The sequence below is a fragment of the Phyllostomus discolor genome, chromosome 5, assembly GCF_004126475.2.
Source record: "Phyllostomus discolor isolate MPI-MPIP mPhyDis1 chromosome 5, mPhyDis1.pri.v3, whole genome shotgun sequence".
NCBI lineage: Eukaryota > Metazoa > Chordata > Mammalia > Chiroptera > Phyllostomidae > Phyllostomus > Phyllostomus discolor.
Genome location: NC_040907.2, coordinates 10,035,079 through 10,062,488, shown reverse-complemented (window position 1 = coordinate 10,062,488; position 27,410 = coordinate 10,035,079). Strand labels below are relative to the sequence as shown.

At 58.5% G+C, this 27,410-nt stretch overlaps 1 protein-coding gene across 2 annotated transcripts; it reads left to right on the top strand.

The window, feature by feature from the left end:
* Positions 1-2,976: 2,976 nt before the first annotated feature.
* On the top strand, positions 2,977-26,906 carry RCC2 (regulator of chromosome condensation 2). 2 transcript variants are annotated; one of them, XM_028512494.2, is made up of 13 exons: positions 2,977-3,125; positions 4,285-4,570; positions 9,416-9,509; positions 12,478-12,621; positions 15,302-15,433; positions 15,807-15,895; positions 17,147-17,261; positions 19,209-19,375; positions 20,467-20,647; positions 20,873-20,978; positions 21,786-21,858; positions 23,738-23,815; positions 24,487-26,906. In XM_028512494.2, exons 2-13 carry the CDS (start codon positions 4,292-4,294, stop codon positions 24,589-24,591), a joined length of 1,563 nt encoding a protein of 520 aa, XP_028368295.1. In that variant the 5' UTR covers positions 2,977-3,125; positions 4,285-4,291; the 3' UTR covers positions 24,592-26,906. The 2 variants fall into 2 exon arrangements, with proteins under 2 accessions (XP_028368295.1, XP_035881280.1); XM_036025387.1 differs by lacking the exon at positions 2,977-3,125 and adding an exon at positions 3,490-3,718.
* The last annotated feature ends 504 nt before the right edge of the window (positions 26,907-27,410 follow it).

Below are 27,410 nucleotides of genomic sequence, written 5' to 3'. Positions count from 1 at the left end.
ACGCATGTGTTTTTACGTTGGCAAAAAGGTTTATAATGGGGAAGGAGAGAAAAAAAAAAAAGAAAAAGCCTTGCTGGATGAAATCTAAAGGCACTGTCGGTAGGTACTGTTCCTAATTGGCTGCACAGGGTGTTTAGAGGGTAAACACCCAGCCAAGCTCCACGGCTCGGCAAGTGTCAGCATGCCATCTCCTGAAGGGGCCCTGATGGCGGATTTGGTGGTGAAATGCTTTTCTGGTTGGTTCCATTTGTATTTTATATCAAAGCATCAAGGTTTAATCTCCTAAATCTCTTTTTTAAATAATTAGAAGTTTGTGTTTTTTTAAGATTTTATTTATTTATTTTCAGAGAGGGAAGGGAGGGAGATAGAGAGAGAGAAACATCAATGTGCAGTCGCTGGGGGTTATAGCCTGCAACCCAGGCATGTACCCTGACTGGGAATCGAACCTGTGACACTTTGGTTCGCAACCCGTGCTCAATCCACTGAGCTATGCCAGCCAGGGCTAGAAGTTTTTTTGTGAATGACTGATTTTAGAGAAGAGGGGAAGGGAAAATGAGAAACATCGATCCACTGTTCCCCTTCAAGCATTCACTGGTTGATTCTTGTACATGCCCTGACCAGGGGTCAAACACGCAACCTTGATGTATTGGGATAATGCTCTAACCAACTGAGCTACCCGGCCAGGGCTCCTAAATCTCTTTTCATGCAGGCCTGTTAAGAAGAGGCTTTCAAAGAGTGCTTCTCCATGTCTCAACCTTTATTAACATCTCATGTCTCAAGTTCTTTTATTCTATACATGAGTGCTCCTGGCTCCCTGGACACATAGATTTTTGACTTTGTACAAATACTCCAGATCTGTATCTTGTGGTTTTGCTGTCTTCCTTTACACACTTGTTGCCTCCTCAATGTTGTTCCGTGCTGTCATGATTAACGAATGAATTGCAAAAATCCTAGAACTCTCTCCATCCTCAGAAAGTTGCCAAAAGAAGGAACTTCCTTGTACAGAATGGCTAAGAAAAAAGAAAGCAGATAAAAATCTTTGGTAGGAGCCCTAGCTGGTGTGGCTCAATGGATTGAGCACTGGCCTGAGAACCAAAGGGTCGCTGGTTCGATTCTCAGTCAGGGCACATGCCTGGGTTGTGGGCTAGGTCCCCACGTGGGGGCGCACGAGAGGAACCACACATTGATATTCCTCTCCCTTCACTCTGTCCAAAAATAAATAAATAAAATCTTTTAAAAAATCTTTAGTAGGAGACCAAGTGATTTTGAGATCCTAATATAGGACGGGAGACCAGTAGCTCAAAATAAGGATCTCCTAGCAAAAAAACCAATCCCTAATGTGTCTTACAAGGCTCTCTATGAGTTAGCCCTTGCCTACTCCTTCAGTTCTAGCCATATGGCTCTTCTTACACAGCCCCGAAGGTTACTCCCTAAAGGCTTGCCTCTCAAGACCCCTGGCCTCTGTCCCCTCTCCTTTCAACTGCCCTGGAATAGTCTTCCTACCCCAGTTCATCTGGTGGGTGTCATCCATCCTGTACGTCAGCTCAGCTTTCCACAGGGATGCCTTCCCTGACCCCAGAATAGAGAGAGTCTCCTTGCCGTGATGGTCCTACGAAAGCATCACTTTGCAATGCTCATGTAGGGGAGGGAAAAGCTTTCCTCGGCCCTCTCAGAGTCTCTAGCTGAGTCTGAAAATTATACTAGCAAAGGCAAACTCACAGGAGAAAAGAGTACACACGTATTTTATTTTTAAAAAAGATTTTTTAAATTTATTTTTAGAGAGAGGGGAAGGGAGGGAGAAAGAGAGAGAAGCATCCATGTGTGGTTGCCTCTCACTTGCTCCCCTACTGGGGAGCGGGGCCTGCAACCTAGGCACGTGCCCTGACTGGGAATTGACCCAGTGACCCTTTGCTTCCCAGCCTGGCACTCAATCCACTGAGCCACACCAGCTAGGGCTACAAGCATATTTTAATGTAAGTGTTATGTGACAGAGGAGGCTTAGTAAAGAAATGAAGCCCCCAAGAAACATACCCGTGTGTTTCTCTGCGGAAGACTGGAGAGAGTGGAGGACTAGGGTAGGTTAAGGAGCAGGAGGAAAGTGTCTATAGGGCGGAAATTTGTCGAGGTTTGTGTATTGGGATTTTTCCTTGTGTCCCTTGGTCTCCTGATACCAGCAGGAGACCTGTCACCTGAGGGTTTTATGGCCTATTTCAGAGAAGAAGGGCTGGGTGTGGGCGTGGGTGGTCATTTTCTCAAAACTCCCTCAGCTTAAAATAAATATGCCAAGGTGCCATATTTTGGGGTAGCCGGCCCTGAACCCGTCACTCACCACACGTGTAATTACGTAAGTGTCTCCCTTTCCCATTAGACCTTGCATTCCACTAGGGCAGAAATCCTGTCCTCTAGGTCCGCACCCCCAGCATTTAGTACTGTGTGTCTTGCACAGACCAGAGGCTCACTAAATATTTGTCAAAAGAGGGAAATTTCCATTAAAACTAGCTTTCAGGGCATCCTAGGCCTCCAAGTTGATTACATTAATTAGCAAACCTTTTTGTAATTCTATCCTGTAACAGCACCTTACTACATACTGGGGACCCTTCCACAGACCAAATATATATATATATGCAACGTCTTCTCTTTGTACAGAACAAAATTATTCAAACTGTATTCGTGCTTCATTCCAATCACTCAATTAGGGCACGTCCCTTGTTGGCGGAGGCGTGAGCAAAGTATTTTCCAGCTAGTGTCCTCAGGTGACCTGTCTAGACGTGTCCGGTGGGGGGAAAAACAATCTAACATTCTTCTAAACCCCAAAGAAATTTCTGACGCTCAGGACGCTGTGCGTAGAAGGCCCAAGGCGCACTGCGCGGGGCCTGTGAAACGCGCAGGAAGTGGGAGTGAAGTCTGGTGGCGTGGCTCTGGCCAGGTTCGGGTGGGCAGAGACATCCCTCGGGTGCGGGCCGGGCCGCCGCGGGGGTCCGCCAGCCGGCAGGGGGCGCGCGCGCCCCGGGACCCGCGCTGCCGGGCCAGCCGCGCGATCGCTTGCCACCCGGCCGCACAAGTGTTTCTGTTTTGTGTTGTAGCATTTGTTCTGGAAGCCTGTATTTACATTTTAAGTGTATCTGGTGAGTGGGTTGGAGCCCTCATCTGGGCTGGGCGGGGGGTGGGACGGGGGGGAAGCCCTTGGGTCCGCCTTTTAGTTTCTCCTCTTCCTTTTTCTTTCCGGATTCTCATCACTCCAGGTAGGGACTGAAAATCAAAATCGGCAATGATCAGTTTGCGGGATCTGGGAAAGTTTTTTTTTTCCTTTTTTTTTTTTTTTAAAGGAAAAAAGGTAAAAAAAAAAAACCCAACCTGAGGAAGGGGGGTTGGGGGACTGAATGAATAAAAAGGGGAAGGAAGGCGGATCCACGTGGTTTAATCCGAGACAGACAGAGATCCCATTGTTCAAAATCAATAAAAAAAAAAAAAAGGCGAAAGCGCAGGGACGCTGGGGGGAAAGTAGCCGCGGAGCAGGGCACTTTCTAGCCGGGGTCCGAGTGATCGGCTCGGCCTCACCTTCGGGAAAGAACCGGGAGAGTTGGGCACCATTAAAGTTTTTATTTTTCGTGTCTGTGCGAGCAGGTGTTTGGGGTCGGGGGCCTGCTTCATTTGCCCCCCCGACCCCCGCTCGTCGGGGGCAGCCCACCCAGAGGGATTCAGATAATTAGAGCTGGAGGTCGGAACCCCCAGGCTGGGGCGGAATTCGGGACTTGGGGTGGGGGTTGGTGGCGCGGAGAGAATAACATTTAACTGAGCGAGCTTGGGGAGGGGGCGCTTAGACAAAAGCAGCAGGTGGGGTGACTGGGGAGAGGGGAGCCCATTCACCATCGGAGCTGCCAAAGAAGGATCTTGAAAGTGTCCTGGAGCCTTCTCTAATTAGGACATACGGGAGCGGAGGCTTCTTTTTCTTTCCCTTTACTTTTTTGAGGACCAGGCTGCAATTGTGATGCGATGTAGGCAAACCTAACTTGAGGATGGGCCAGGGTCTCCATTTTTTTTTTCTTTCTCTCAGCGGATTGCATTTGGGGACCTGGGCCACCGTGCGGGATTCCCCGGAGGAGGCGCGCCGGGCCCGGGAGGGGCGCGATTTCCTCTCGGCTCACCCCCTCTCCGCCCACCCCGCGGCCGCCACTTTGGGGAGGGCAGGGGAGGAAGTGGAGGCCGGTGGCTCCGCTGCGCTCCCCTCCCCCCGCGCAGTTTATAACCCGTCCATTGTGCGCCGCTGCCCCGTGTCTCCTCCAGCGCGACCATGCCCAGGAAGAAGGCGGCGGCGGCTTGGGAGGAGCCGAGCTCCGGCAACGGCACGGCCCGCGCCGGGCCCAGGAAGCGCGGCGGCCCGGCCGGCAGGAAGCGCGAACGGCCCGAGCGGTGCAGCAGTAGCAGTGGTGGTGGGAGCAGCGGCGACGAGGACGGCCTAGATCTCGACGGGGCACCTGGTGGGGGCAAGCGCGCGGCCCGGCCGGCGGCGACCAAAGCGGGCGGCGCAGCGGTGGTCATCACCGAGCCGGAGCACACCAAGGAGCGCGTCGTGAGTGCGGGGCCTGAGGGCAGGGGGTTGAGGCCCGTAGCGCGCCACAGCGCGCGTCCTGGCCCGGGGTGGTGGGGCCGGCACAGGCCGCGGGCTGAATCATCATCGCCGCTGCACAACAAAAGGGCGCGGGCCAGAGACAGGCGCGGTCGGCGGCCTATCCGACCCCGCGTCGCCAGCCCGCGCGGCAGTTGATCCGAGGGGCGCGTTCCCCCGGCCCCCGGCGGGGGAGGGGCGTCCGGAGCCCGCGCCCGCCCGCCCTAGGGGGTCATGGCCCCGCCCCCGGCGCCGCTCGAGCCTACTGCCTCCTCCCCTCCCCCTCCCACTCCGGGAAGGGAGACTTGTGCAAGTTGTCTTGGGCCGGAGCAGGGGGTGCACACACGGGGCGTGACGCCCTGTGCCCTTGGCCTCCCCTGGTCTCCTGTGCCAGCGGTCCACCCAGGTGCTGCAGGGGACGGGGTCTCCCGCGCGCTGCGGGGAGCGGCGGTTTGCGCCGAGGCTTTGAGGTTCCCGCCGCCTCGGCTCCGGAGCCCCGGGGGGGCGGGGCCTGGCGGCTGCCGCGCATGCCCCTTACAGCCCTGCACTGTCTCGCGCCGCCGGGGAGACGGGGGCGGCCGGCGCCAGCGCGGGGTGCGAGGGCGCATGCTCCGGAGAGTCCTCCCCACTGGAGATCGAGAAGCCCCCGGCTGAGAGGTGTTTGGGCTTTGTTAACAGCTTAAGGTCTGAAGGTGTGGGTGCTAGGTGAGAGCTCTGTAGCACCCTACACGCCCCCCCGCCCAAGCCCAGGCAAGAAGCATCTCCCATGTCCTAAGTGGACTTGTATTTACTCAGAACAGTTGGATCTTAAGATCGTGACCATCTCAACTTACGTGCCTCAAACCCCTGCAGAGCCAAAAGTCTTAACCTGGGTTCTGTGATCCTCCAAAGCTGCAAGTTCAGTGTGGGATGAGTGTTTAGGAGAGGGTCAGAGCTTTCACCAGATTCTCATGTGATCCCAAGAGAGTAAGAACTTCCACTTAGGTTCTAGAATCTGACCTCTGGAGAGGTCTGGTTCTCTCCCTGAAGGGTGTGGAACGGCTAACAGCATCAGAGAGCTTTCCTCCAGAGGAACGCTGGCAATGTTTAAATGCTTAAAAATCATGCATTTCTCCATCCGCTTATAGATGAGGAAACTGGGGCACAAGAGTTTTAAGAGCCCAGCCCGAGATCACGTGGGGCTGGGTTTCCACATGGGCCCAGGTGTTTTCTGATGCCATCCTCACGCCCCTGCACACTCTGCTCCTGTGAAAATGCTGGCCGACTGCCCTCGCAGTCAAAGGATCGCCACCCCAGAGAGAGGAGCGGGGTGGAAGGGGAGCCCGTGCCACCGAAATGTCTTATCTAGGGTGGGGACTAGACCAGCGCTAGGGAGATGGCCAGTGTCTTGAGACACTGAGCACAGGAACTGAGGAACTGTTCTCCTTGGACCAGCACGGTCCACAGCGTGAGGCTCCAGGCATCTGCCCTGCGGTCACTGTGTGGTGGGGCTAGATCCCTGAACAGAAAGGGCAGGTGCGCCCCGCCTCCGCTGTGCTCTCTCTCCTGGGAGGGGACAGTCGCCCTGGGAGAGCACTGAGTCTTGTTGTCAGGAAGTGAGGCTCTTACCCAATGCTGGGATTCACCCGAGAAGAGAGTCACACACAGAGAGAGCAAAGGGGCTCCAGGCTCCCCACCGGCAGGTGCGCAAGCTGCGGGTCTGATGGGAATGGCACTGCTACTAGTCTGACTGGGAGACACAGCTGTCCAGTACAGCTTAAGGTGGCTTTACATTTACTTCTTGTGTCTTTTAAGTTATACATCTATCCATATGTATACGTCCCTTCCCATGCCCCCTTAAAAAACAAAGGGGCTGTTAAGCAATTTCCTTTGCACTGGTCAGAACGCCGTCCTGGTCTCAGGAAACTGAAGTTGAAGTTTCAACGAGTACTTTTTTTATGCCTCGTGGAAGTGCGTACACCGAGTTAGAAGTTTTTATTGGCATCCATTGAGTTTTGTCCAGGGTCAAGGCCAGGCCTGTGCTGCTTCATTGCCTTCCCACAGATCTGGGTCAGCACTGCCCCGCTCCTGTATGACCGACCCTTCTGCCCAGAATCCCTGGCTGCAGCTTCCTGGATTCCAAAGGAGAAGCAAGGTCTCTGCCTCTTAAGGGGCCCTGGGGGACCCTGCCTGCTGCCCCAGGCTGACAGCGGTCCCTGGCCTGTCTCAGAAAGACGCTTTTACCGAGACATTCGCAAGCCCTGCCACAGTTCAGGGCTGCGTGGAGGAGCTTAGTGAGGGCGCAGTTGCCAGGAGCTTATCTGACGCCCATGCCTTCGGTCAGGCCCAGAGCTGCAGGAGCTGCCCTTGTGAGAGGGGAGCCCCAGGCACTTGGATGGTTGGGGAGCAGGGCTGCCTGGAGTAAACCGTGTGCACTTCCATCAAACACTCTTACCTCAGTCTCAGAAAATGCCCTCTCCAGGGTCCTGGGGTTTGTGGTGGCTCTGTCACATGAGCACACTCGGGTGGCCTGGGGTTGATGAGTCCCAGTGTCCTCTGAACTTAGTGACCTTGTAGGTAAAGCAAGCGAGCAGCCTGGGCTCGGTCCTAGAAAACGGGCGAGTGCCACGAGCTGTCCAGGTCTTTGTAGTTTTTCCAGTGTTGGGTGGCTGAGGTTTTGTGGACCCTGAGACACATCTCCCATCTGAAAGGGCCAAATAAATATACCGAGCTTAAAGTCTGTCTGAGTTGAAAGCCCATTAGGGAATTTGTCGTTGTTGCTATTTCTGTGAACGGTCTCCCCTCTGCCCAGAGCAGCAGCCTTCTAAGTGGATACAAGTTAAAGGTTCAGGCTCATAAACATGCTTCTTATACTTGGGCAATGATTCAGAACTTGCTTTGGATCATTGTGGGGGACTAGAAACCCCATTGTGTTGACTGAAGAAGTTAGTGCTTTCTTCTGCTGGGGTGGCTCATCTCTGCCCAGCTTACGTGACTGGGGTTGTCGGGAGGCGGCAGCAAGGTGAGGGGACCTTCATTCGTCCTGCTGGGGAGACTTCTTCCGGCTTCTCTCGCCTTTAGGCACATGCCGTGTCACAGACACTCGAGTTTATCCAGCAAGAATCTCTTGGCGCGTCAAGTAAAGGCTGGGTCCCACCTGGGAGGGTCTCACAGCCTTGAGGGTCTCATTGCCGCAGGGCGTCTGGATAGATCCGCCAGGCACCCGGGGTCTCTGCGACCTGGGGCCGGGGCAGTTCTGACAGAGAGGGACTTGGGCTGTGATTTCAGGGGCACTAGTGGCTCTCTTTACTCTGGTCTTTTATTTCATAGAAGGTAGAGGGGAGGATCAAATTTCGGAGGAGTGAGAGTTAAGTAGTTTGCAGCAAACGGGTGCGCAGATAAAATAGCACTGAGGAGTCACCCCCCCCCCCCCCCCCCCCCCCGCCAGGTGTGAGGAGCTAAGGCCCAGGACACCGGAACCTGAGCGAGATAACAGGTCACACCCTCCCTAGGAATCAGACCACTGTCCCCGCTGCAGACTCAGCTTACCGAGGTTTCCCAGAAACACCTAGTGTCAGAGAGGTTGGGTGTTTGTGTAAATGCTTAGCTGGCTTGCCGGTGTCCACAAGCCCTTGACCACTGATGCAGATGTGGCATCTCCAGGTTGCAGAGAGGAGAGACCCTACCTGCTCCTGCTCCTGCTCCTGCCCAGGGCACTGGCAGCGAGTTCTGGCAGTGGTGGAGCTGCTGGTCCAGCGGCCGACCGCCTGGCGGACTGTTTGCTGCGGTGACGGCATCTCGGTGTCGCGTGGTTAACAGTGAATGCTGCACATGGCACCTGGGAGCCTTCTGCCCACCTCAGCAGGGGGGGAGGGGGTTGGGGGGGGACTGCCGGGCCTGCGGCTGTCCTCCTGGGGCCCCTTCCCGCTGGTCTCTGGCCTGACAGACAGCTCATCCCAGGGTGCCTTTGTTCCTTCCTGTGTCTGCTGCCCCCTCCATGCAGCCCTGGGGAACTGGAGAGAGCAAGTCAGTGACACGGCAGAGCCTCGGGGCCACTCGTCCCACGGGGACCTCGACAGAACCCACTGGCTGCCATTCGTCTGCAGCAGAGCGTGCCAGCTGGGCCTGCCGGTCAAACAAAGAAGGGGAGATAGATAAGCAGGGGAAACTGGGCTCCTGTTCAAGTAACCCGAGTCTGGGTTCTGGAGGGATGGACTGGCCCCCGACAGAGGCCGTCCTCTCAATTATTCAGGTGCAGCCAAGTCCCTCTCCGTCCCTGGCTGTGTGTCCCCGCTTCGCACGCCGACTGCCAGCGGCGTCCTGTAGACAGACCAGCTCCCAGCCACAGAAACTGGCCGAGCCAGGCGAGCACGGCGGGACCCGTACTGTGGGGGGCGCCAGCGACGCCAGGTTTGGGTCACACAGAGGTCCCCAGGAGATGGAACCCTTGATAGTGAAGTGAAGACGTGTTCACCTTACAAAGGACGCACCCTATTGCCAAAGCGTCCCGCCAGGGCAGCCGCCGTGCAGAGGAGGGGGGAGGGGGTGCCACTGGGCTCCGTGCATGGGGGATGTCTCTTGGCTCTGAGTTTTGCAGAAGACACTCGAAAGAGAAATGAAAGGATGGCCAGGAGCCTGGGCGAGCCTGGGGCAGCGTTGGGGTTGGCGCACCGACGTGGGCTGGCCAGGTGATGAGCCGCCTGGGCTTCTGTCCACTGGCGGCAGTGTTGACAGTGGCTTGTTCTTGTTTCCTGCCGTTGTTGGGCAGACTCGGGAAGCTGGAAGCAGCATTGGAGTAATCCCTCTCCCCCCTCTCTCTTGTCTCTGCAGAAACTTGAAGGGTCTAAATGCAAAGGGCAGCTTTTGATATTTGGGGCCACCAACTGGGACTTGATTGGTCGGAAAGAAGTGCCTAAACAGCAAGGTAGGAGAAGCAGTTCTAAAAATGCGAGAAGCTACTATTTCTTGCGTGCCTCCCTAGGTGTTTGCTGTAGTTTGGTGACCATCCGCCAGGTAAGTGGTCTCTTCGTTTACAAGAATGTTCAGAGAGGCCAGGTCACTTTCCCGAGGCCACACAGCCACTCTGGGGATGGGACTAGATTCGAACCCTGGTCTTCTGTGAGCCCCACCTCACAGTTCTGCTTTTAAAAAAACAAATTCCCTTAAGAAGAAACAGAAAAATATGAATAACAGCCTCAAATAAAACATCGACAGCTTTTCCCCATCCTCCTTCTCACGGCACTTGCTTTTATTGAAATGAAGCTGCTCCCGTGGGATATCAGAACGTCCTGGACATTTGTCACATGTCACACTGTTAGAACTTCCGGAAGAGTCCACGTTTCTTTGCAAGCTGCCGAGGTGTTGCAGGAGCCGGTTTGAGAGTCGAGTGGAGGGCGCGGAGAAGCCCTGAGAAGGAGCATTGGTCCCCAAACGCCGCTTTTAGAAAAGGGGTCTCTTTCCCCGGGAGAATACCAGCCCGGCGCAGAGAGGCGAGGCTGGCGCAGTGCCACGTTTTATGGCTCCTTAATTTCATTTGGAGAGAGTCCCAAAGTCCTTCTTTACGGCATTGCCCAGGGAGCAGGTGTTTGCACCCTGGCAGCCTGGTGCCTCGAGACGTGGAGATCATCTCATTCCACGAAGACGCAGGAGTCTGGGTGCTCGCTCGGGGTCCGGCTGAACCAGCCGTGGGTCTGAGCCATTTTCTCCTGCCGTGGAAAGTGCCCAGACTTGGGGCCCAAGTGCCCCTCGCTGTTGGTGTCCCCCGAGGAAATCTGTCCTGATGTGGGGTGACCGAAGTCTGCCGGTCCTGGGCACGAGTGGCATCTTTTCTCACGTTCTTCACGCTGGTGGCCCACTCCCAGTTGCAGACACTCGGCCCGGAGAGGGGGAGTAAGCTCCGGTGGGATGCGGGCGGCAGAGCCCGGGTTGCCGCCTGCGGGTGCAGGACGAGGCGCGGGAGGTCGGGAAGCCGCCGTGTGGGTTGCAGACGGCTCCCGTGCTCTCAGGGAGGGGACTCCGCCCTCGCTGGGCTCGTCGACGAGCAAGCACTTTCTGTCTTCCTCCCAGTTCTGCTTGCCCGGTTTCCTTCCTTCTGAGGGAAGTTTGATGTAGTTTTGTTTTGTTTTTTATTTAAAAAGCATTTTAAGGTATTTTTCAGTCTGCTGAAACCTTGCTAGTAGACGGAAAGGAAGGGGAGGTAGGACTTGTTTTCCCACGGGTGCCAGGCCTGGAGGGAGGGGCAGTTTTGCCCCTCAGCCCACTCGTCCCGTGTCCTGCCCTCCGTGGGGACAGGGAGAGCCCCCGGGGACGCGGTGCCGTGGATCTCTTGTCAAGTCAGCGGCAGGGAGCTGAGCTCGTTCTCAGGATCGCCACGGGGATGCCTGCCCCCTCCCTCTCTGCTTGGGGCCAGGCCTGGGGACCTTCGGGAGTTCATGACCGCCGGCCACTTCCTGGGACTCGGGTCGCTGCCACCCAGGGTTCCTCGGCCAGACTGGGTCAGCTATGGCCCCCGTGGCTTCTCCATGGTGGTCCCCCCAGTGCTGTGTCCTTGACGAAGGTGACACACGGCGCATGCACTTGGGTTTTGGTGCCGTGCCACCCTTTGCTGTGCCTTCAGGGAACACAAGCCGTGGGGTTCTCTGCGAGCTTTAGGGTGACCCGTGAAGGCTGTCCTCTCTGGTTTGTTCCAGCCCCCCCCCGGGCATCGCTGGTTTTTCTTTGCCCCTTTTAGTAGGAGGGGAGTGTGTTCAGGTGAAGCTCAGGGCTGTCGCTGTGTGACGTTGTGAGTTGGAGTTCTTGCTCCCAAGCGAGAGGGCACGAATGGCGCCCTCTGCTGGTGGGGCGCAGGCAGGGCGGGGCCTGACACTGAACAATTGCACAGATACTTTCCTGTGGCGCCAGGAGCCTGGTGGAGAAATCAGCCTTTCCCTCAGTCCCCGTGTCCGGACCAACCTGACATGGTTGGTTTGGCAGGGGCTAGCATTTCGTAACAGTCACCAGAGGCCCCCGGACGAGGTCAAGTTTCTGTCCTCCAGAGTCCCAGGTTGAAAACACTGAGCAAAACACTGGCCACGCCAGTGTGAAGTGGGGATTTTGCAGGGGGTAGCTCGCTCTTCATCCCTCCCACACGCCCGGCAGTGTTACTGACAGTGCTTCCCGTGTGCCAGGCGCTGGCGAGGCCCCAGTGGCCGGTGCAGAGTGGGAAGGCACATGAGTTCAGTGGGGTAAGTGCTGTCTGTGGCAGGACTCCCAGGGCGCTGGTGTGTGGGGAGTGATGAGTTCAAGGGGATGTGGCGGGGAGGGCTTCCCCAGAGGAGGGGGTGCTTGACCCGAGGTTTGCAGAATAAGCAGGTGGCAGGGAAGGGTTCTCCAGGGAAGTGAATACGTGGGCAAAGGCCAGGGGTCGTGACCTGGCCAACACAAAGGGACCCCCAAGAAGGGAGCAAGCCCACGGTGGGAGGTGGGTTTGGCGGGGAGCAGGGGGCCTGGGAGGCTGCAAGGAGGGCAGGCTGGGGTGGAGGGGTGGGATGCTCAGAGTCGCGCCGAGGGCCTTCCGGCTGCAGCATGGCTGCTGGGGCAGCGGGAAAAGCGAGGGAGACACCAGGTCCACTGCCGGCTCTTCTGGGTCGGCCCCCACCCCACGGGGCTGCAGGTGGGCATGCTCAGTGGCCGCTACATGTGCGTCCACGGTGCCCATGTTGGCCACCGGCCAGGTCTGCACCAGCTCAGGAGCAAAGGGCAGAGTGCTGGAGGTGCTGACTTCTCAGGTGGCACCCCAGGGCCCCCTGCAGTTGTACCGTGGGAGAGTGGACCCTGGGTGCCTGGTGACGCTTGGGCGTGCTCTTCACGTGCTTGTCACTGCGGGTGTTAGATCTGCATTCTTCTCTTTGCAGCTGCCTACCGCAATCTCGGTCAGAACCTGTGGGGACCCCACAGATATGGGTGCCTGTCGGGGGTCCGGGTGCGGACGGTGGTTTCGGGGTCGTGCGCTGCCCACAGCCTCCTCATCACCACGGAAGGGAAGCTGTGGAGCTGGGGTGAGTACGAGCCGGCCGAGTGCTGCGGTGACTCCTGCAGCCGGGCGCCCGCGGGGCTGACGTCCCCTCTGCGCGTTCTCCGCCGCGGGGACCCGCAGTGCGCGGCCCGTTTCCTCCTCCTGATTCCTCACTGGCCTCGCCTGCACCCTACGGCTGCGCCACTGCTTTCTCTGTTTAGTCTTCCCGCGGCCCCTGAATCTCTGGGCGCTCCTCCTTGAAGCAGCCCTTCCTGACCATTCTGGCTGAATCTGCGTCTCCCCGTACTGGGGTGTCTGCAGCTGAATTCCTGTGTCAGGCCTGCTGTCGCCCCAGCAGACAGTCAGTCCCCCTCCCTCCCCCTCCCTCCTTGTTTTGCAACACAGTGACGCAAGACCTCTGTTCTTGCCACGTTAAGTGCCACCCACTTGCACAGCAGCCACGTCATGGCAGCGGCCCCTGCGTCTCTGCAGTCAGTCTCTGCCTCTGGGGACTGCACCGGGCCGCGTGGCCGCTGGCCTCTTCCGTCCCTTTCTCGCTGTGCGTCCCCAGATGGTGTGCTTTTTCCAGGTGAATTGGCTCTCCCTGCTGCTGGGTGTCCTCGCCTGGGTACTCAGTGCCTCCCTGCCGCTCTGCTCCACTTCAGGGCCCCCGGCGAGGGCTCGAACACATTGCCACCCGTCGCCCCTCCCGGGCCACACCGGGGCCAGACACCGACGAGGCCCCGTTCTTCCCCGAGCCCGTCTGGCAGCCCCTGGACGGCCTCCCCCGGTGTGCTGGCCTCCGTCCCTGCCCCCTGTTTCTGTCCTGTGGCTGGCTTTTAATTCATGTGACTGCATTTTTATCTGGGTCTGTTTGAACCATTTTTTTTCCTTTCTTTTCTTTTTTTTCTTTTTCTTTTGCGCTGCTGTAACAACGTTCAACTATATTAACATCTGTTCTCCCTGCACTGCTAATTTCGTCATTCGGTTGAAAAAAAGCTAACAAGTCTGTCTGGCCCAAATCTGTGCTTCACAGTCTCCTGACGCATGCCGGCGTCGCCTCGGTTTTCATTCCCCCCTGCTGGCGCCCCGCCCACCTCGCGTCCCAGCGCTGAGCGCGCGGTCCGTGTCAGTGTGCCGCTTTAAACACCTCCTTCCCGGTCTCTCTGCTGAATCTCCCTTACGTGGTGCTTCTAAAAGTGTCCCCTCCGCTGACCCTGTGGGCAGGGAATGACTCTGTAGACTGTCCACTTGCCCCGGCCCTGGGCAGAGCTGTGTCCCCGTGAGCAGACGTGCTGCCAGCAGCGAGGGGCGACGTGCCAATGGGGTGTCACGGGGCCGCTGCTGGGTGGCCACCCCAAGTGAGGGGCCCTGCCCGCCACCTGGGAGCCTTGGCGCTCTACCACACGTCCCTCCCGGGGGGGTCCGCCCCTGATAGCCAGTCGGGCCCCGAACCCCATCCGGCACTTGTCTTGTGTTTGAGGTGCCTTTTGCGGGGAGCTTGGGCAGCCCTGTTAGCAGCTGCTGTCTTCCCGTCCTGCCGGGGGGCCGAGGTCAAAGTTCATGGCCAAATGTGGTTTTCCTAAGGTAACTGGCGGCCAGTAACTTCCTCCTCAAGCCCGCTCCAGGATGACTGGCGCTCATCCTCGTAGCTCTGCTCTTGTTTCCCATGACCTAAAGGTCAAGTTCATTGTTGAGGATGGGCGTGAGCTACCACCACCCTTCCCTGAATCGCTCTGACTTTGCGGCCCTGTAAAACCTCCCCGAGTCTCCAGAATCATTGAGTAGCAAGTGCGGTTTTCCTCCCTGACCTGCCGCTGGCCCGCTGGGTAGTTTCGTTTGGAGCCATTGCAGCCGGTGTGGAAAATGAGGTTCAAGGGTGCCCAGGCTCCACCTGGCCCACACGACTCTCCATGTCTGCGGTGGGGCTGAGGGGCTCTGCCGAGGGCCCGTGTGCTGCGTGGGGCTTGGCGTCCGGGGTCACCACCTCGGGTCTCCCTGCCGCTGGACCCCCCACAGCCAGCACAGCTCCAGAGGGAGGGCTCGTGTTCAGCGCGGGCCTGGCCTCTGTCCATCGCTGGGGCGCACGCAGCTGGGGGTCCCATGAAGGGTGGTCCCGAGGAGGCGGGGTTGGCCTGTGGGGTGAGCTCTGTTTACAGGGCGGGTAAAAGGAAGAGAAGTGACAGGCAGAAGCCAGACGGGCTCCAGTAGATAGGTGCCCAGAGCACGGAGGTCGTCAGACCTGGGAGGCAGGTATGGAAATGGCTCTGTCTAAAACCACGCCTTGTAGCGCGGGGACAGCTGTCAGGTGGGGCCTTGAGGCATTGGGCCTGAGTTTCCGTGAGCACTTCCACTTGTGTGTGACATCAGGCCGAACAGGGCGTCCCCCCATTTTCCGGGGAGCAGAGAGCGAAGGGAGGTGCTCGCGTGGTCCTCACGGCCGCCCCAGCCAAGGGGTCCGGGGAGTTGACTGAGGCCGTGGAGACATGGCCGTGGCGGAGACACCCCTGTGGAGTATCGCCCCCGGTCCCCCAGTCCCACTCGGCAGGCCTCAGAAGGCCAGCCGCCGCCGAAGACGCTGGAGCCCCCCTGCCCCGAGTTGGCTGTCCGTTGGGAGGGCACCTGGGAGGCCAGACCTGCCTTTGCGGGGCGTTCTGCGTACCCTGTGCGGCCACCTTGGCCGACCTCTGTCCTCCCCACTTCATCCTGCTCTTGCCCCGCAGGTCGCAATGAGAAGGGGCAGCTTGGACACGGCGACACCAAGAGAGTGGAAGCCCCCAGACTCATTGAGGGTCTCAGCCACGAGGTGATTGTGTCGGCAGCCTGTGGGCGGAACCACACCTTGGCCTTGACGGGTAAGGGATGGCTGGTGTCTGTGATGGTCGCTGTGGTGAGAGGTCAGGTGGTCCTCTTTGGGTGGGGGGTGGGGCAGAGTTGCCCCTGTGACCCTTGGTCCCCATCAGAAAGATGCCCCAGAGAGCCCGGGTGGGTGCTTCTGGGAGGCGCAGGGGGCCTCACCCACCGGTGGCGGTGGCCAGGGTTGTGCCCTGTGAAATGGTTTTGCTCTGAGCCAACCGCTCCACCCACCACCTTTTGGAATAAAGACCGTCTCGCTTGTGTTCTTCCTGGTAAAGGAGCTGTTTTTATTATTTGGGAGCCTTTGATTCCAGGTCTGGTTCGGAGCCCTCAGCGTTATTTTCCCTTTCTGGTATCGTTCTTTCCTTCCAGAAACGGGCTCTGTGTTTGCGTTTGGGGAGAACAAGATGGGGCAGCTGGGCCTGGGCAACCAGACGGACGCCGTCCCGAGCCCCGCACAGGTACCGTGCCCCGCCCCGCCAGCCTGTTGTGCTCACCTGTCCTGGGTGGGAGGGTGGGTTTCTCTTGACTCCTCCTTCAGAGCCTAGATGCTTTGAGCGGAACTCTGTGCTGTAGACTCTAAAGCAGGTGTGATGCGTGTCTGCTGTTGAAAAAATACCCGCAAAGCCGAGTTTCCTTCTGAAGGAAATAACTTGTTACAGAGGCCTCGTCTGAAGCCTGTTCTGTCCCAGAGAAAGGAGGACATGTCGTATGGCTGTCACTCATCTTTATCAGCCAATAGTTGCCTGCTGCCAGGTGCCTGGCACACAAACTGGAATGAGTCAGAGGGGTGGGACTTAAACCGAAAACCTGAACCAATACCAGGCAGCAGAATGCTGACGAGTGGTTTAATGATGGAGGGACTCGGGTTCCTTGGCCTCGAAAAGAGGCCGAGGCCGGGCTGGGCTGTGGTTTCAAGGATTTCTGAAGCCTCGCTGTTGCAGCAGCCGTGTGCTCCTCAGCAGGACGGCAGGCAGGGTGTCCAGAGACGCAAGCCCCAGGGGACAGGGCCCGGAGTCTCCACCCGCCCCCCCAGTCCAGTGCAGATCTCCCCACTGTCACTTCGTCCCCCCCACTTGTCACGGGCTTTCCCAGACTTGGCTGGGGTGCAGTAAAGAGCACGTTTTCTAAGCACTCTCTGAGACTCATTTTCAAATCCCATGTGCAATTACTCGAGGCCTTCGCTGGCTTCTGACTTCTAGTTGTGAACCAGTCTGTTCCTTGTTCAGACCGTCGGCCAAGTATCTCTGCAGAGGTGACGGAGAGTGCCCAGTGGATGGTTTCACTGGTTGGCAGTAACACAAAGGCTTTGCTTCGAAGCGTGGGGGGCTGAGCTGGTGACTAGAGCGAGGTTCGAGGGCTGTGATGGTGAGCTTCCCTTGTCTCCCACACTTACGCCCACGCCAGTCAGCGGACTTCTCAGCCTTCCTGGGGCACCGGGCTGTGCGAGGCCCAGTGCCGGCTGTCCTGAGAGTCAGAGTCACAGAGACCTGGGCCGCTACTTACCTGGCTTTGAACTTGACTCCAGTGGGAATGTACGGGTCCCCAGGGTGTTTCTTTACGTAGATCCTAAGCTTTTGCCTTCAGAACGGTTGAGCCCATTACATTTCTCTTGCAGCCCAGTAATTGTTTCAGCACGAACCAGAGAGGTAGGGACTTCTTAATCAACCTTTTAAACCCGTGTCTGAAAGTGTCCTGTCTTTTCTTTTCAGATAATGTACAACGGCCAGCCAATTACCAAAATGGCCTGTGGGGCCGAGTTCAGTATGATAATGGATTGCAAAGGAAACCTCTATTCCTTTGGGTGTCCTGAATACGGCCAGCTGGGTACGGAAGTATATCTTTTTTTAAAAGCTCTGTGATCTAACTGTATATTTAGAACCAGGAGGCAGCGTGGGGCTGCACACGTGTCAGGAATGTGGGTAATTGATCGCAGATAATGGCTCTGGTCCCTTAAGTGGATCCACCGTCGGTGGAATAGCAAGTCCTAACTCACAGGGCTGTGGGGGGGGGTTGTTGTTCGTTAAAGTGACTCGCCCTAAAGAACAAGGGCCCCGGTCCGACAGAAGATGCTTTATTCTGATTTGGGAGTTCATGGATATGTACAAGGATTTCAAAGGGGGAAAGGGGGGACCAAACCACCCTCATTTAGTTCCATGTTGAAAGATGGGCTTTTATGGAAAAGGAGGAAGGGACGCGAGGTTCGGGCTGTTCTGGAAGGCCCGGCCTGGGCGATCGTGTGCGGGACACACCTGCAGAGCCCCGTGCGCGAGCAGCTGGGAGCCCGTCCCGTTTTTATCCCCAGACGGAGTGTGCTCGCCTGAAAACACGTACCTGACAGCTAGCTCACTGAGTGAAAATGGAAAGCCCGGGAGGCAGGCCACGCCGCTTCTCAGGATGTCTTTCCATTCTGATCTCACAGGGTCTCCATTTTCTTTTCCCATCTGACGCCGAAGTGTTTTTCCCTTTCCTGGCTCCTTCCCCACTCCACCCCCCGCCCCCCACCCCCCAGCCCCTTCTGAGTGGGAGGCGAGGCGTGGGCGCCCTCTGCTGGCTCCCTGCTGCATGCCGCTCGGGTCCTCGCCCCCGCATCTGGGTTGCTGGGGCTCCGCGTCATCCCAGCAGGCGGATGGAAAGGCTGCATAAATAGAAGGGGGAGCGTCTCGCTGGCCTTAGACTTCAGGGAACAGTGACTTGGTGGAACTAAATATACCTCAAGTCAGACGTGAATAAGAAAGAACGGCCCCTTACGCACATTCAGTGCTGGTTGCCAGGGAGTTGCCAGAGACCGTTGGGGAAAGCGTTTCCATGGCCACAGGCCCACATGCGGTCCCCAGCCCTGAGCCAAACACCAGAAGGGCGTTCTGGTCTCCTTCCGGAGCCGAGCGTGGCCCCCCCACACCGCCGCCTGCAGCCGCCCCAGATCTGCAGAGAAGCGGCTTGTCGCAGCCCGTTGGTTTTCCTCCAGGGGGAGCCCGGCGAAGTCGACGTAAACGTCTGACGTCATTGCCGTGTGCCAGTTTACGTGCTTCGTACAGCTCCCCCGCTTCCTAGTCGGTCCTCATTGGAAGGTGTTAAGAAACTGCCCTGCTTTATAGCTATAGAATCGGCTTTTATGTATCTGTAAAGTCAATTATTCCGTTATTCTTCAGTTGCCAGCTTGCAAACCTGTTTTCAATCTCATTGTCCAATCCAGAGCTCTCCCTTCTGGAACTGGAACGTGAATGTGACCTTGGAGAGAAGCGTATCGCCAGCTCTCCACCCCCCCATCCCCCACCACAGCGCACCTACCGGGGCAGGCAGGGCAAAGACGGGAATGTGCCAGTTAACTATTCTGCTAACCATAATGCTCCATGTGGGTTACTGGTAAAGCCTAAAAAGACAGGTCTGGGGGTGTGTGGCGAACTCTTTGGACCATCTTGGCCCCAATCCCCCTGTTCAGGGGCTCCTTGAGGCCCCCAAAGGGACACAGACCATTCCTCTGAACCAGCACCTTCCTCCTTCGTAGCCGGCAGCCCACGGTGAGAAATGCACTCATGTTGCAGCCCAGTCCGAATGTAGAAACACACACGCACAATAAGGCCCTTATTGTAGACCACATCCTTGGGTATTTCTCGGTGCGTTTTAAAAACAACCGAGTAACTGGTTTCAACCCACCGAACGGGTTTCATGGCCCCGACTGGGCTGTGCCTCAGCTTGGAGAAGGCGGCTGCTGGGTTGACAAGAGGGGCCCTGGGCCGTGGCTGCCGCTGACCCCGGGCTCTGGCACCACAGGACACAACTCGGATGGGAAGTTCATCGCCCGGGCGCAGCGGATAGAGTACGACTGTGAGCTGGTGCCCCGGCGCGTGGCCATCTTCATCGAGAAGACGAAGGACGGGCAGATTCTGCCGGTCCCCAACGTGGTCGTGCGGGACGTGGCCTGTGGCGCTAACCACACGGTGAGTCCCAAGTGCCCCTGACACTTTCTTCCTGCCTCTTGAGAGTGCTCTCCGCGGGGGGGGGGCGCGAACGCTGCAGTGACCCAGCCGGCTCTGCAGCTTTCTTCCCGATCCCTGCAGGCATGGATGAGCACGCGGACGTTTGGGGGTGGGCTCACACGCCGTTTCCTGCTTCGCTTCTGTCCAGCAGAACGTCCTGGCGTCCCTCCGGGTGGGTGGACAGTGTCCTGTAGGGAGGTGCTGATTAGTTTTCGTGAATCGTTTTTTAACAATCAAAGTGGTTTCCTTGAGGTTACTTCAGATAGATGGCCACGCACTTTGTACACAAACAGTCTTGATCTCAGCCGCCTGCTGGCAGCTGCTTTGCTGAGAATGCCCGTGCGTCGGCCCTTTGCTCTGTTGAAAGAGCGTGAGGCAGGGAGTCCAGAGACCAGGCTGGTGCCCCGGGGGCTGCTATGCAGCTGGGGGACCTCGGGCACAGCTCCATCCTGGGCATCTCCCTCCCGGTCTGGTGCGCAGGAGCTCAGACTGGGAGGTTTCTGTCGTTCAAAGTCTGGAAACAGCCTCGTCAGGTTGTCCTGATAGGTTGTGTTTCACGTGATTTGGATGTTCAACACCGAAGGTGCTGTGAAGAAAAGAACATTTTGAATTGTTGGAACGTCCGTGTGCTCGCTGCACCAGGGACCAGGGGGGTCACCTGCACGTACGGGCTGAGGAGCCTAAAGACAATTGTGGCGGGAGGCCTGCCTGGCCCTTCCTGCAGTTCGGTCAGTGTCGTCGGGAAGTGGATGTGTCTGTCTGCTCTGGAGACGTGGCCCCCTTCCGGTGGGGGAAGGGAAAGACTTGTGGCTTAAATACGAACAAAACATAGTGTCCCTGGCACAGTAAATGGCACGGTCCTCGTGCTGCTGTTGCTCTTGTTCCTGTCGCCTCCTCCACCTGCGCAGGCAGGTGACGGGACACAGTCTCTGTCGTGTTTCGGGCCCTCCGCCCTTAGCCACTGCACCAGGCTCTCCGGAACAGAAGTGAGGCCGCCTGGCACGCCTCCTGCCGGCAGGCCTGTCCCCGACCCTGTGTCGTCTCTCCCGCAGCTGGTCCTCGACTCCCAGAAGCGCGTCTTCTCCTGGGGCTTCGGCGGCTACGGCCGGCTGGGCCACGCCGAGCAGAAGGACGAGATGGTGCCCCGCCTGGTGAAGCTGTTCGACTTCCCCGGGCGCGGGGCGTCCCAGATCTACGCCGGCTACACCTGCTCCTTCGCCGTCAGCGAAGTGGGTGAGTGAGGCGGTCTCCCTCCGTGGCAGAGGCGTGCCCCGGTGCCCCGTGGGAGCCACGGCTGTCGTCCGTTCCCGGGGCCTTGATTTCGTTGGCTGCTTCCCGGTGTCCCTGGGAGCACAACTCTACTTTATCACTGGTGCCGGGTGTCTCGCGTGGCGGTCCCACCCCTGTTGCCGGAGGTGCGAACTCAGCTCACGGGGGCCCGTGATTGTCTTTCTCCAGGCGGTCTGTTTTTCTGGGGGGCCACCAACACGTCCCGCGAGTCCACCATGTACCCGAAGGCCGTGCAGGACCTCTGTGGCTGGAGAATCCGGAGCCTGGCTTGTGGGTATGTGGCCGCGGCTCCTGGGGGGCAGGACGTCCATTCCCCTTCCCAGGGGTGTTGGATGCACCGGGAGGCCTGCCCTTGAGAGGGTTCTGTTGTCCATCAGAGCAGCGGGTGGACTGAACCCCGAGTCCTAGAGGGGAGGGGCTGTGCTTGTTGGGGGGCGGCAGGTCCTGGAGCAGATGACTCGATTCCCTGCCTCCAGGGAAAGTCCCTTGGAAGGGGTCTGTTCCTCGGACGTTTGGTGCGCTCTGCTTGTGCTACACATTCAAAGTTACATTTGGGGACACGTGGGGGGCTTTAGCAGCTCTGACACGCTGGTGAGAAATCGGAGACCGTGATTGTCACATCCATTTGCTGAAGAGTTCCGGCCAGGTTGGGGGGGGGGCAGCATCAGTGGGGGGGTGGCTTTCATCTGCGGCAGCCTCTAGTCCTGCCCCAAAAATTGTGAGGTTCCACCCCCTTTGGAAGGAGCTCCAAGTTGTCCCGATTCCGTGTCCTTTTGCCAGTGTGTTCACTCAAAGGGGACTACCCCACCCCCACCCCCCAAGAGCCCTAGAACCCTGTGCAGAGGTGAGGTGGGTGGGTCGGGGTCCCATGGGAGGCTCTGCAGTTTGGGGCCCCGAGGGTTCCGGGGAAGCCCAGCAGCCCCCTGCTCTGTGTTACCAGGAAGTGAGAGCACGGTGGAGCGTGAATGGACGCGCTTGGGTTTGAAGCCAGCACGTCCCACCACGTTCTCAAGCTGGTGGCTGGGTTGGGGCCAGGGCCCGGGCTGCCGGCCGTCTGCTGACCGCCTCTGGCTGTTTGCAGGAAGAGCAGCATCATCGTGGCCGCGGACGAGAGCACGATCAGCTGGGGCCCGTCACCGACCTTCGGGGAGCTGGTAAGCTGGCCCTTGCGCCCCAAGAGGCAGCCCAGTCGGGGCTCACTGAGACCGAGCCCTGAAAATACGTGGACCAGAGAAAACAACCCTTTTCCCTGTTGTGTCAAGGCCCGCCACAGTCCCTGCCCTCTGAGCACCTCCGCGCTGCGCCGTCAGACGCAGTTGACCCTTGGGCGGCGCAGGTCCACGTGCACGCAGATTCATTCAGTCGGCTGCCGCCGGCTGACCTGCACGGCCCAGACCTGTGTCAGGGGTTGTGACCCCACAGGCGGGACCCGCGTGTGCAGGGGGCCGACTGCTGACACGCAGACTGTCAGCTTTGGGGTAGACTGGTCCCCAACCCCCTCCCCCCACGTCGTTCAAGGGCCAGCCGCAATTGTGAACGTCCTTTGTGTCCATGTTGTGACTCGGGGGTTGGGAAGGATTGGGTCCCACGTCCCCTGCGTTTTGTAATCTGTGGGTGTGGCGTGAGGGTGACAGGGAAGACCGGGGCCCCCTCGCCCCCTCTCCGGGAGGGCCTGAGCGAGCAGAGCAGCGGGACCTTTTATTTTAAACCGCGTGCTGGGTGTGCATCATGTCTGCTGCCTTCCCCTGGGTCTTCGGAGCCTTCTTAGCTCCGTCAGCAGCCCCCGCCGGTCCACGGGACGGTGTGCTGTCCGGCCAGCCTCTTAGGTCACTGGGGACACCTTGTTTTTCCTGATTAAGTTTTAAGTGTGTTCCCTGCTTTTCCTCAGTTCCTTGAGCGGCTAACACTGGTGCTCAGTCTCTCACATGCACTTGGCCTTCCCCAGCCACGTGCCTCTGCTCAGGTTCTGCTGCTTGGGCAGCCCTAGCTTCTCCCCCAGATGGACCTCGTGGCTGGGGCTCACTCCAGCAGCCCACCTGTTCCGCCCGTGGTTTGACCCTCGGCTCGGCTCCTGTGTGTCCTGCTGGGAACGCAGTCCGTCTCTCTCCCCGCCTGTCTCCTCCTGTTGCGGACGGGGGCCGGTGGACAGAGTCCGGTGGCGGCACGGAGACGAGGGAAGAAGGGCGGGGCCCCTTGAGCGGTCCCCAGGACTGCTGGGCTGGGCTGGATGTGCCTTTTCCTGGGCACCGAACCTGGCAGCTGCGGAGGGGCCCTGTTGGGCCTGAGAACCAGGCCCAGTTTCGGTGGGGTGTTCTTAGGGAAGGGGCCTTTCAGAAACACAGACAGAGGATCAACTTTAAAACTGGAGGGGAAAGGGAGGGACTCAGGGCCGCCTCTCGGGGTGAGAAGACAGCTGGGCACTTACTGTGGGGGAGGCACGGGGTGGGGCCTGGGGGCATGTGGGGCTGGGTATGGCAGTCCCTCCTCACCTGCCCTGCGAGTCCCTCGGTTAGAGCTGAGCTGGGCGGTCTGCCGGCATCGAAATCACCCACCTCCTTGCCTGTGACCTGCCCCGGCCCCTCCCCCCAGCAGTCCCTGACCAACCCCTTTCGTCCCTGGTCAGGCTATGGTGACGTCATCACTGATAACGGGTGGTGGGCAGGTAGACGGCCAGCCTTCCTTGTGACCTTGTAGCCCTGAAGGGCAGTGGTGGCCGTTTCTTCCTGGGCTCACGATGGCGTTTTATCACCAGCGAGACGTCCCCAAAGGTACCTGTTGCCACAGAAATCCCCAGGGGTTACAGGTGAGCCTGTGTCCTGCTCAAGTGAAGAAACAGTCATGTGTTGGCAGCACATTTTGGGGGTGAATATTGCTCCCCCAGCCTGGCCCCTCGTGTCTGAGGGCAGCAGGGCCCAGTCACAGGGAGGCGCTAGGCTCTGGCTCCGGTCAGCAGGTGGCCGTCGTCCCCCCTCCGGCCCGTGCCACCGTGACCCCCAGACCTGTTGTGAGCGCCTTCTCCGCTTACCTCGCCAGGGCTACGGGGACCACAAGCCCAAGTCTTCCACTGCAGCCCAGGAGGTGAAGACGCTGGATGGCATTTTCACGGAGCAGGTGAGCCGGGACCGCCGCGCTGCCGGGGAGAACACGCGCCCGTTCACACCTCACCGTCCGTGTTTCTGGTCTCCGCGTGCGCCGCCTCCGTGTCCCGATGTGCGGCGGCCGTCCACAGCATGCACAGAGGCACGCTGGCCGGGCCTTGTCGTCCTCCTCCCCTTGGATGACGCCGGCCCCGGCCCTGCCCCAGGTGGACCTGCTCCAGGCCGGCTCCTTCTGGCGTCGGCTTCGAGGCTGTCCCCGAGACCGCACACCCTCGGGCTGGGGGCAGGTGGTGGGGTGAGGCCCCTTCTCTGCCGATAGGTCTGCCAGGCCGCCGGCTCTGCCTGCCAAGACGCAGGCAGGGTGTGTGTGCCCCCCCACGAGGCAGGGTTGTGGTCCTGAGAGGCGGAGGAAACAGGGCGGGACCCGCGTGTCCCTGCTGGTCCCTGCGGACCGTTGGCCCTCCTGGTCAGCTCTCTCCATGTCCTCCCTGAGGCAGCTGGGAGGCGCTGGCGGCAGGGGGGTTGGTGACAGGCACACGAGACTAGTCACTTTTGTAAAGGGTTTTTATGCGTTTTCACGCGTCCTCCATGTTTTCCGTACTGACCCAGTTTGCCTGCCCAGCTGGCTGGTGTCCTGTCTGCCCCAAACCCAGTGTCACACGCAACCCTGATCTGTCCCTCCAGGTTGCCATGGGCTACTCACACTCCCTGGTGATAGCGAGAGATGAAAGCGAGACGGAGAAGGAGAAGATCAAGAAACTGCCAGAGTATAACCCCCGCACCCTCTGATTGCCCGGAGTCCCCCACTCCACACCTCGCGGCAGCTGTCATTCCCACGTGCACTGGGACGGGAAGTCAGATGAGGCATTGAAACAAGCGGAAGTTGACTGAAGGTGCATTTTTGTTAGACTCCCTGAGGTTCCGTTTTATAAGTGGTTCAACGTCAACTACCTTTTCTGTATGCTTTCCAAAGTGTTTTTCCTCTCTTGATGTTTAATTAAAATATTTGCTCATAGTTGACTTACCATTCCTACAAGAGGCAGAAACTTTGAGCAACCTAGGTTTTTTTTTTTTTTTTTTTTTTTTTTTACGTTTCTCTCCACCTGCTTCCCGAGGATACTTCTCGAAACTCCCCTTTCCGGTCGCAATCAGCATTGTGGTCCGAGTGGGTGCGGCCTGGGACAGCAGTCCCTGTTGACTCAGAAGAAAACGTCCCTTATGGGAGCTGGCGGCATTATTGGCAAAGAGGGTCCCTGGTGGTCCGTCTCTATCCGAAATCACGCCCATGTGCTTTGGGAGCACCTAGGTCGCTTCCTTCCCGCCTCTTCCTGCAGACCGGCCGAGGCCGGCCGTGGTTCCCTTCTCCCTGCGGCTGCTCGTGAGCCCCGCCCACCGCCTTGTGGCTGCACCCTTAATAGAACCTGCCGTCTCCCCCCTGGTGGGGGCTGGGGGCGTGTGTTTAGCCATTTATATCTATTTTGTCTGTAAACGAAGTCCCAGCGAGAATCAGGTGACCGTGGAGCCAGCGGGGGGGTCAGGGGGGTGCGGTCATGGGACAGTGTACCTGGTTCAGGACCCAGCTCTAGGGTTCCCGTGAGGAGCTGGGGCCGCCCCGCCAGCACTCGCCATCAGAGATTGATCAGCCAGCAGTAAAAAAAGTGCATTCTGGAGTCCTTTCGAAGAAGGACCAGCCCTTACGTACCAGCCTTGATCGCCTTGTGCTTCTGTTTTTATGACCCTCACCCCCACCCCTGGGTCCGGCTTGGAACAGCCCGGTCTGCTTCCGAGACTCGGGCTCCAGTTCCGCCGTCCCGGCTCTGCAGTCCCGTGTGCTTGGCCGTGGTACCAAATAGTCGGGATGACGACGTCCCCCTTCCCCGCGTGTCAGCGCAGATGCTGGGACCGCCGCCGCCCGGCTGCCCGCCAAGTGCCCTCTGCCCGAGCTCGCCCCCGGCGTCCCGCTGCTCTGCGTGCGTTACGAGGTGCCTTTCCCGGAACCCTCCTCTCGCTTGGACCCAAGAGAGGCGACAGCTCTCGCTCTTGGTTCCGAGATGGTCTGGACTGGTTTGGGTGCTTTAAATAGACGTTTTAGTTCTGTGGTGCTTCTGGGGAGAAGGGTAGGACTTCAGTGTGAGACTTGGGTGGATGGGAAAGTTCAATATTGGTCCTTTTTCTTTATTACTTTTTTGCTTTGCTGTTGTTACCATTTGTCACTGTCTTGATGTTAAAATGCCAAAAATGATCTAGTTGGGTTTTTTTCCCCTACCTGTCCCCCGGTCCTCCTCGCAGTGGCTTCTGCCTGAGCAGGGCTTGTCATGGCGGCGGTCTCTGTTCTGGCCAGTGGGGAGGCCGCACGTGAGGGGACCAGACTTAGTCTGACTCACGCTCGTCTCCGCTGTCCTGTGTTCAGCCGATAGTCCAGGGGAGAAGCTTCTGCCGTTTCAGAGCTTCTGCTAAACTGACCCGGTTTGTCCAAATCACCCCTAAGCCACCGACTCCAACTCAAGCTCCCACACGCAGACCCCGTTTCCCTGGACGAGTCTCCCTCCCGGAGCCGGGTTAGGTGTCTGTGCTCCCTGTCCCCCCCCCCCCCCCTCCGCCCTGCACAGCTCCCCCTTCCGGGGCCGTGCAGTCGCTGAGCGAGTGCTGGGAGCAGGAGCTGCCCTCAGCCAAGCGGGGCTCGGGTCTTCCAGTGGACTAACAGTCTGTAGCCCGCCACCAGCCGCTGCTAGAGCCCGTGCCAGGGACTGGAGCAGGAAAGGGGTGCAGCTGCCCTTTCCCTCCCACAATCACTCCTTTTGGCTTAGAGTTTTAAAACGGACTTCCCGCTGGGGGAACTCCTGCAGCACGAGGAGTTGCGGGGGGTGGGTCCTGCACCCCAGGAGAAGGGGACAGAGTGACCGGAATGACTGGAGCTGAGGGGGGCGTCGGCCGTGCCTTCCAGCTCAGGAGGAATTGGGAAGGAGGAGGCTTAGAGTGAAGGGGAACCTAAGAGGAGGTCGTGGTTTGGTCGAAGGTGCCTGGTTTAGTGCTGTAATTGTCTTATTTTTTTTATATATATATTTCTTGGAGTAAACATTTTAAATAAATGACATCATTGTTTACTCTGTTTCGGCTTTTGAGCTTCTTTGTCAGTGGCACGCAGGGGAGAACCTGGTCGGCTCCACGTTCCCCTGCCCTGCGCCCGGGCCGGAGCTCCGCCAAGGGGCCGTTGCAGGAGGAGCCCGGGGCGGCGGGGACTTCCAGCTTCTCGGCTTAAACCATATGGGGGTTGGGAGGTCCCTTGCGGGGGGACGGTGAGCACCTCTCTTGCCCAAGTGGACTTTCGTGTCCACCACACTGGGGCTTTGAGACAATGGGATGGAGCATGGAAAGCACCAGAACGGGGCGGGGCAGGGGTAGTGTTTTGTCCAAAAACATCTAGTGTCATTTGCCACCCTCCCCGACCCACTCTTGAGAAGGGAGCCTTATTGTCACTAGAGCATGGTCACAAATGTGCCCCTTACCTACAGCGTGGTAAGCCGCCCACCAGGGGTACCGAGAGGCAGGCTGTGTGTTCAGAGGCCCGAGCTGCCTCTCCAGGCCTGCTTGGCTGAGCTACACCACAC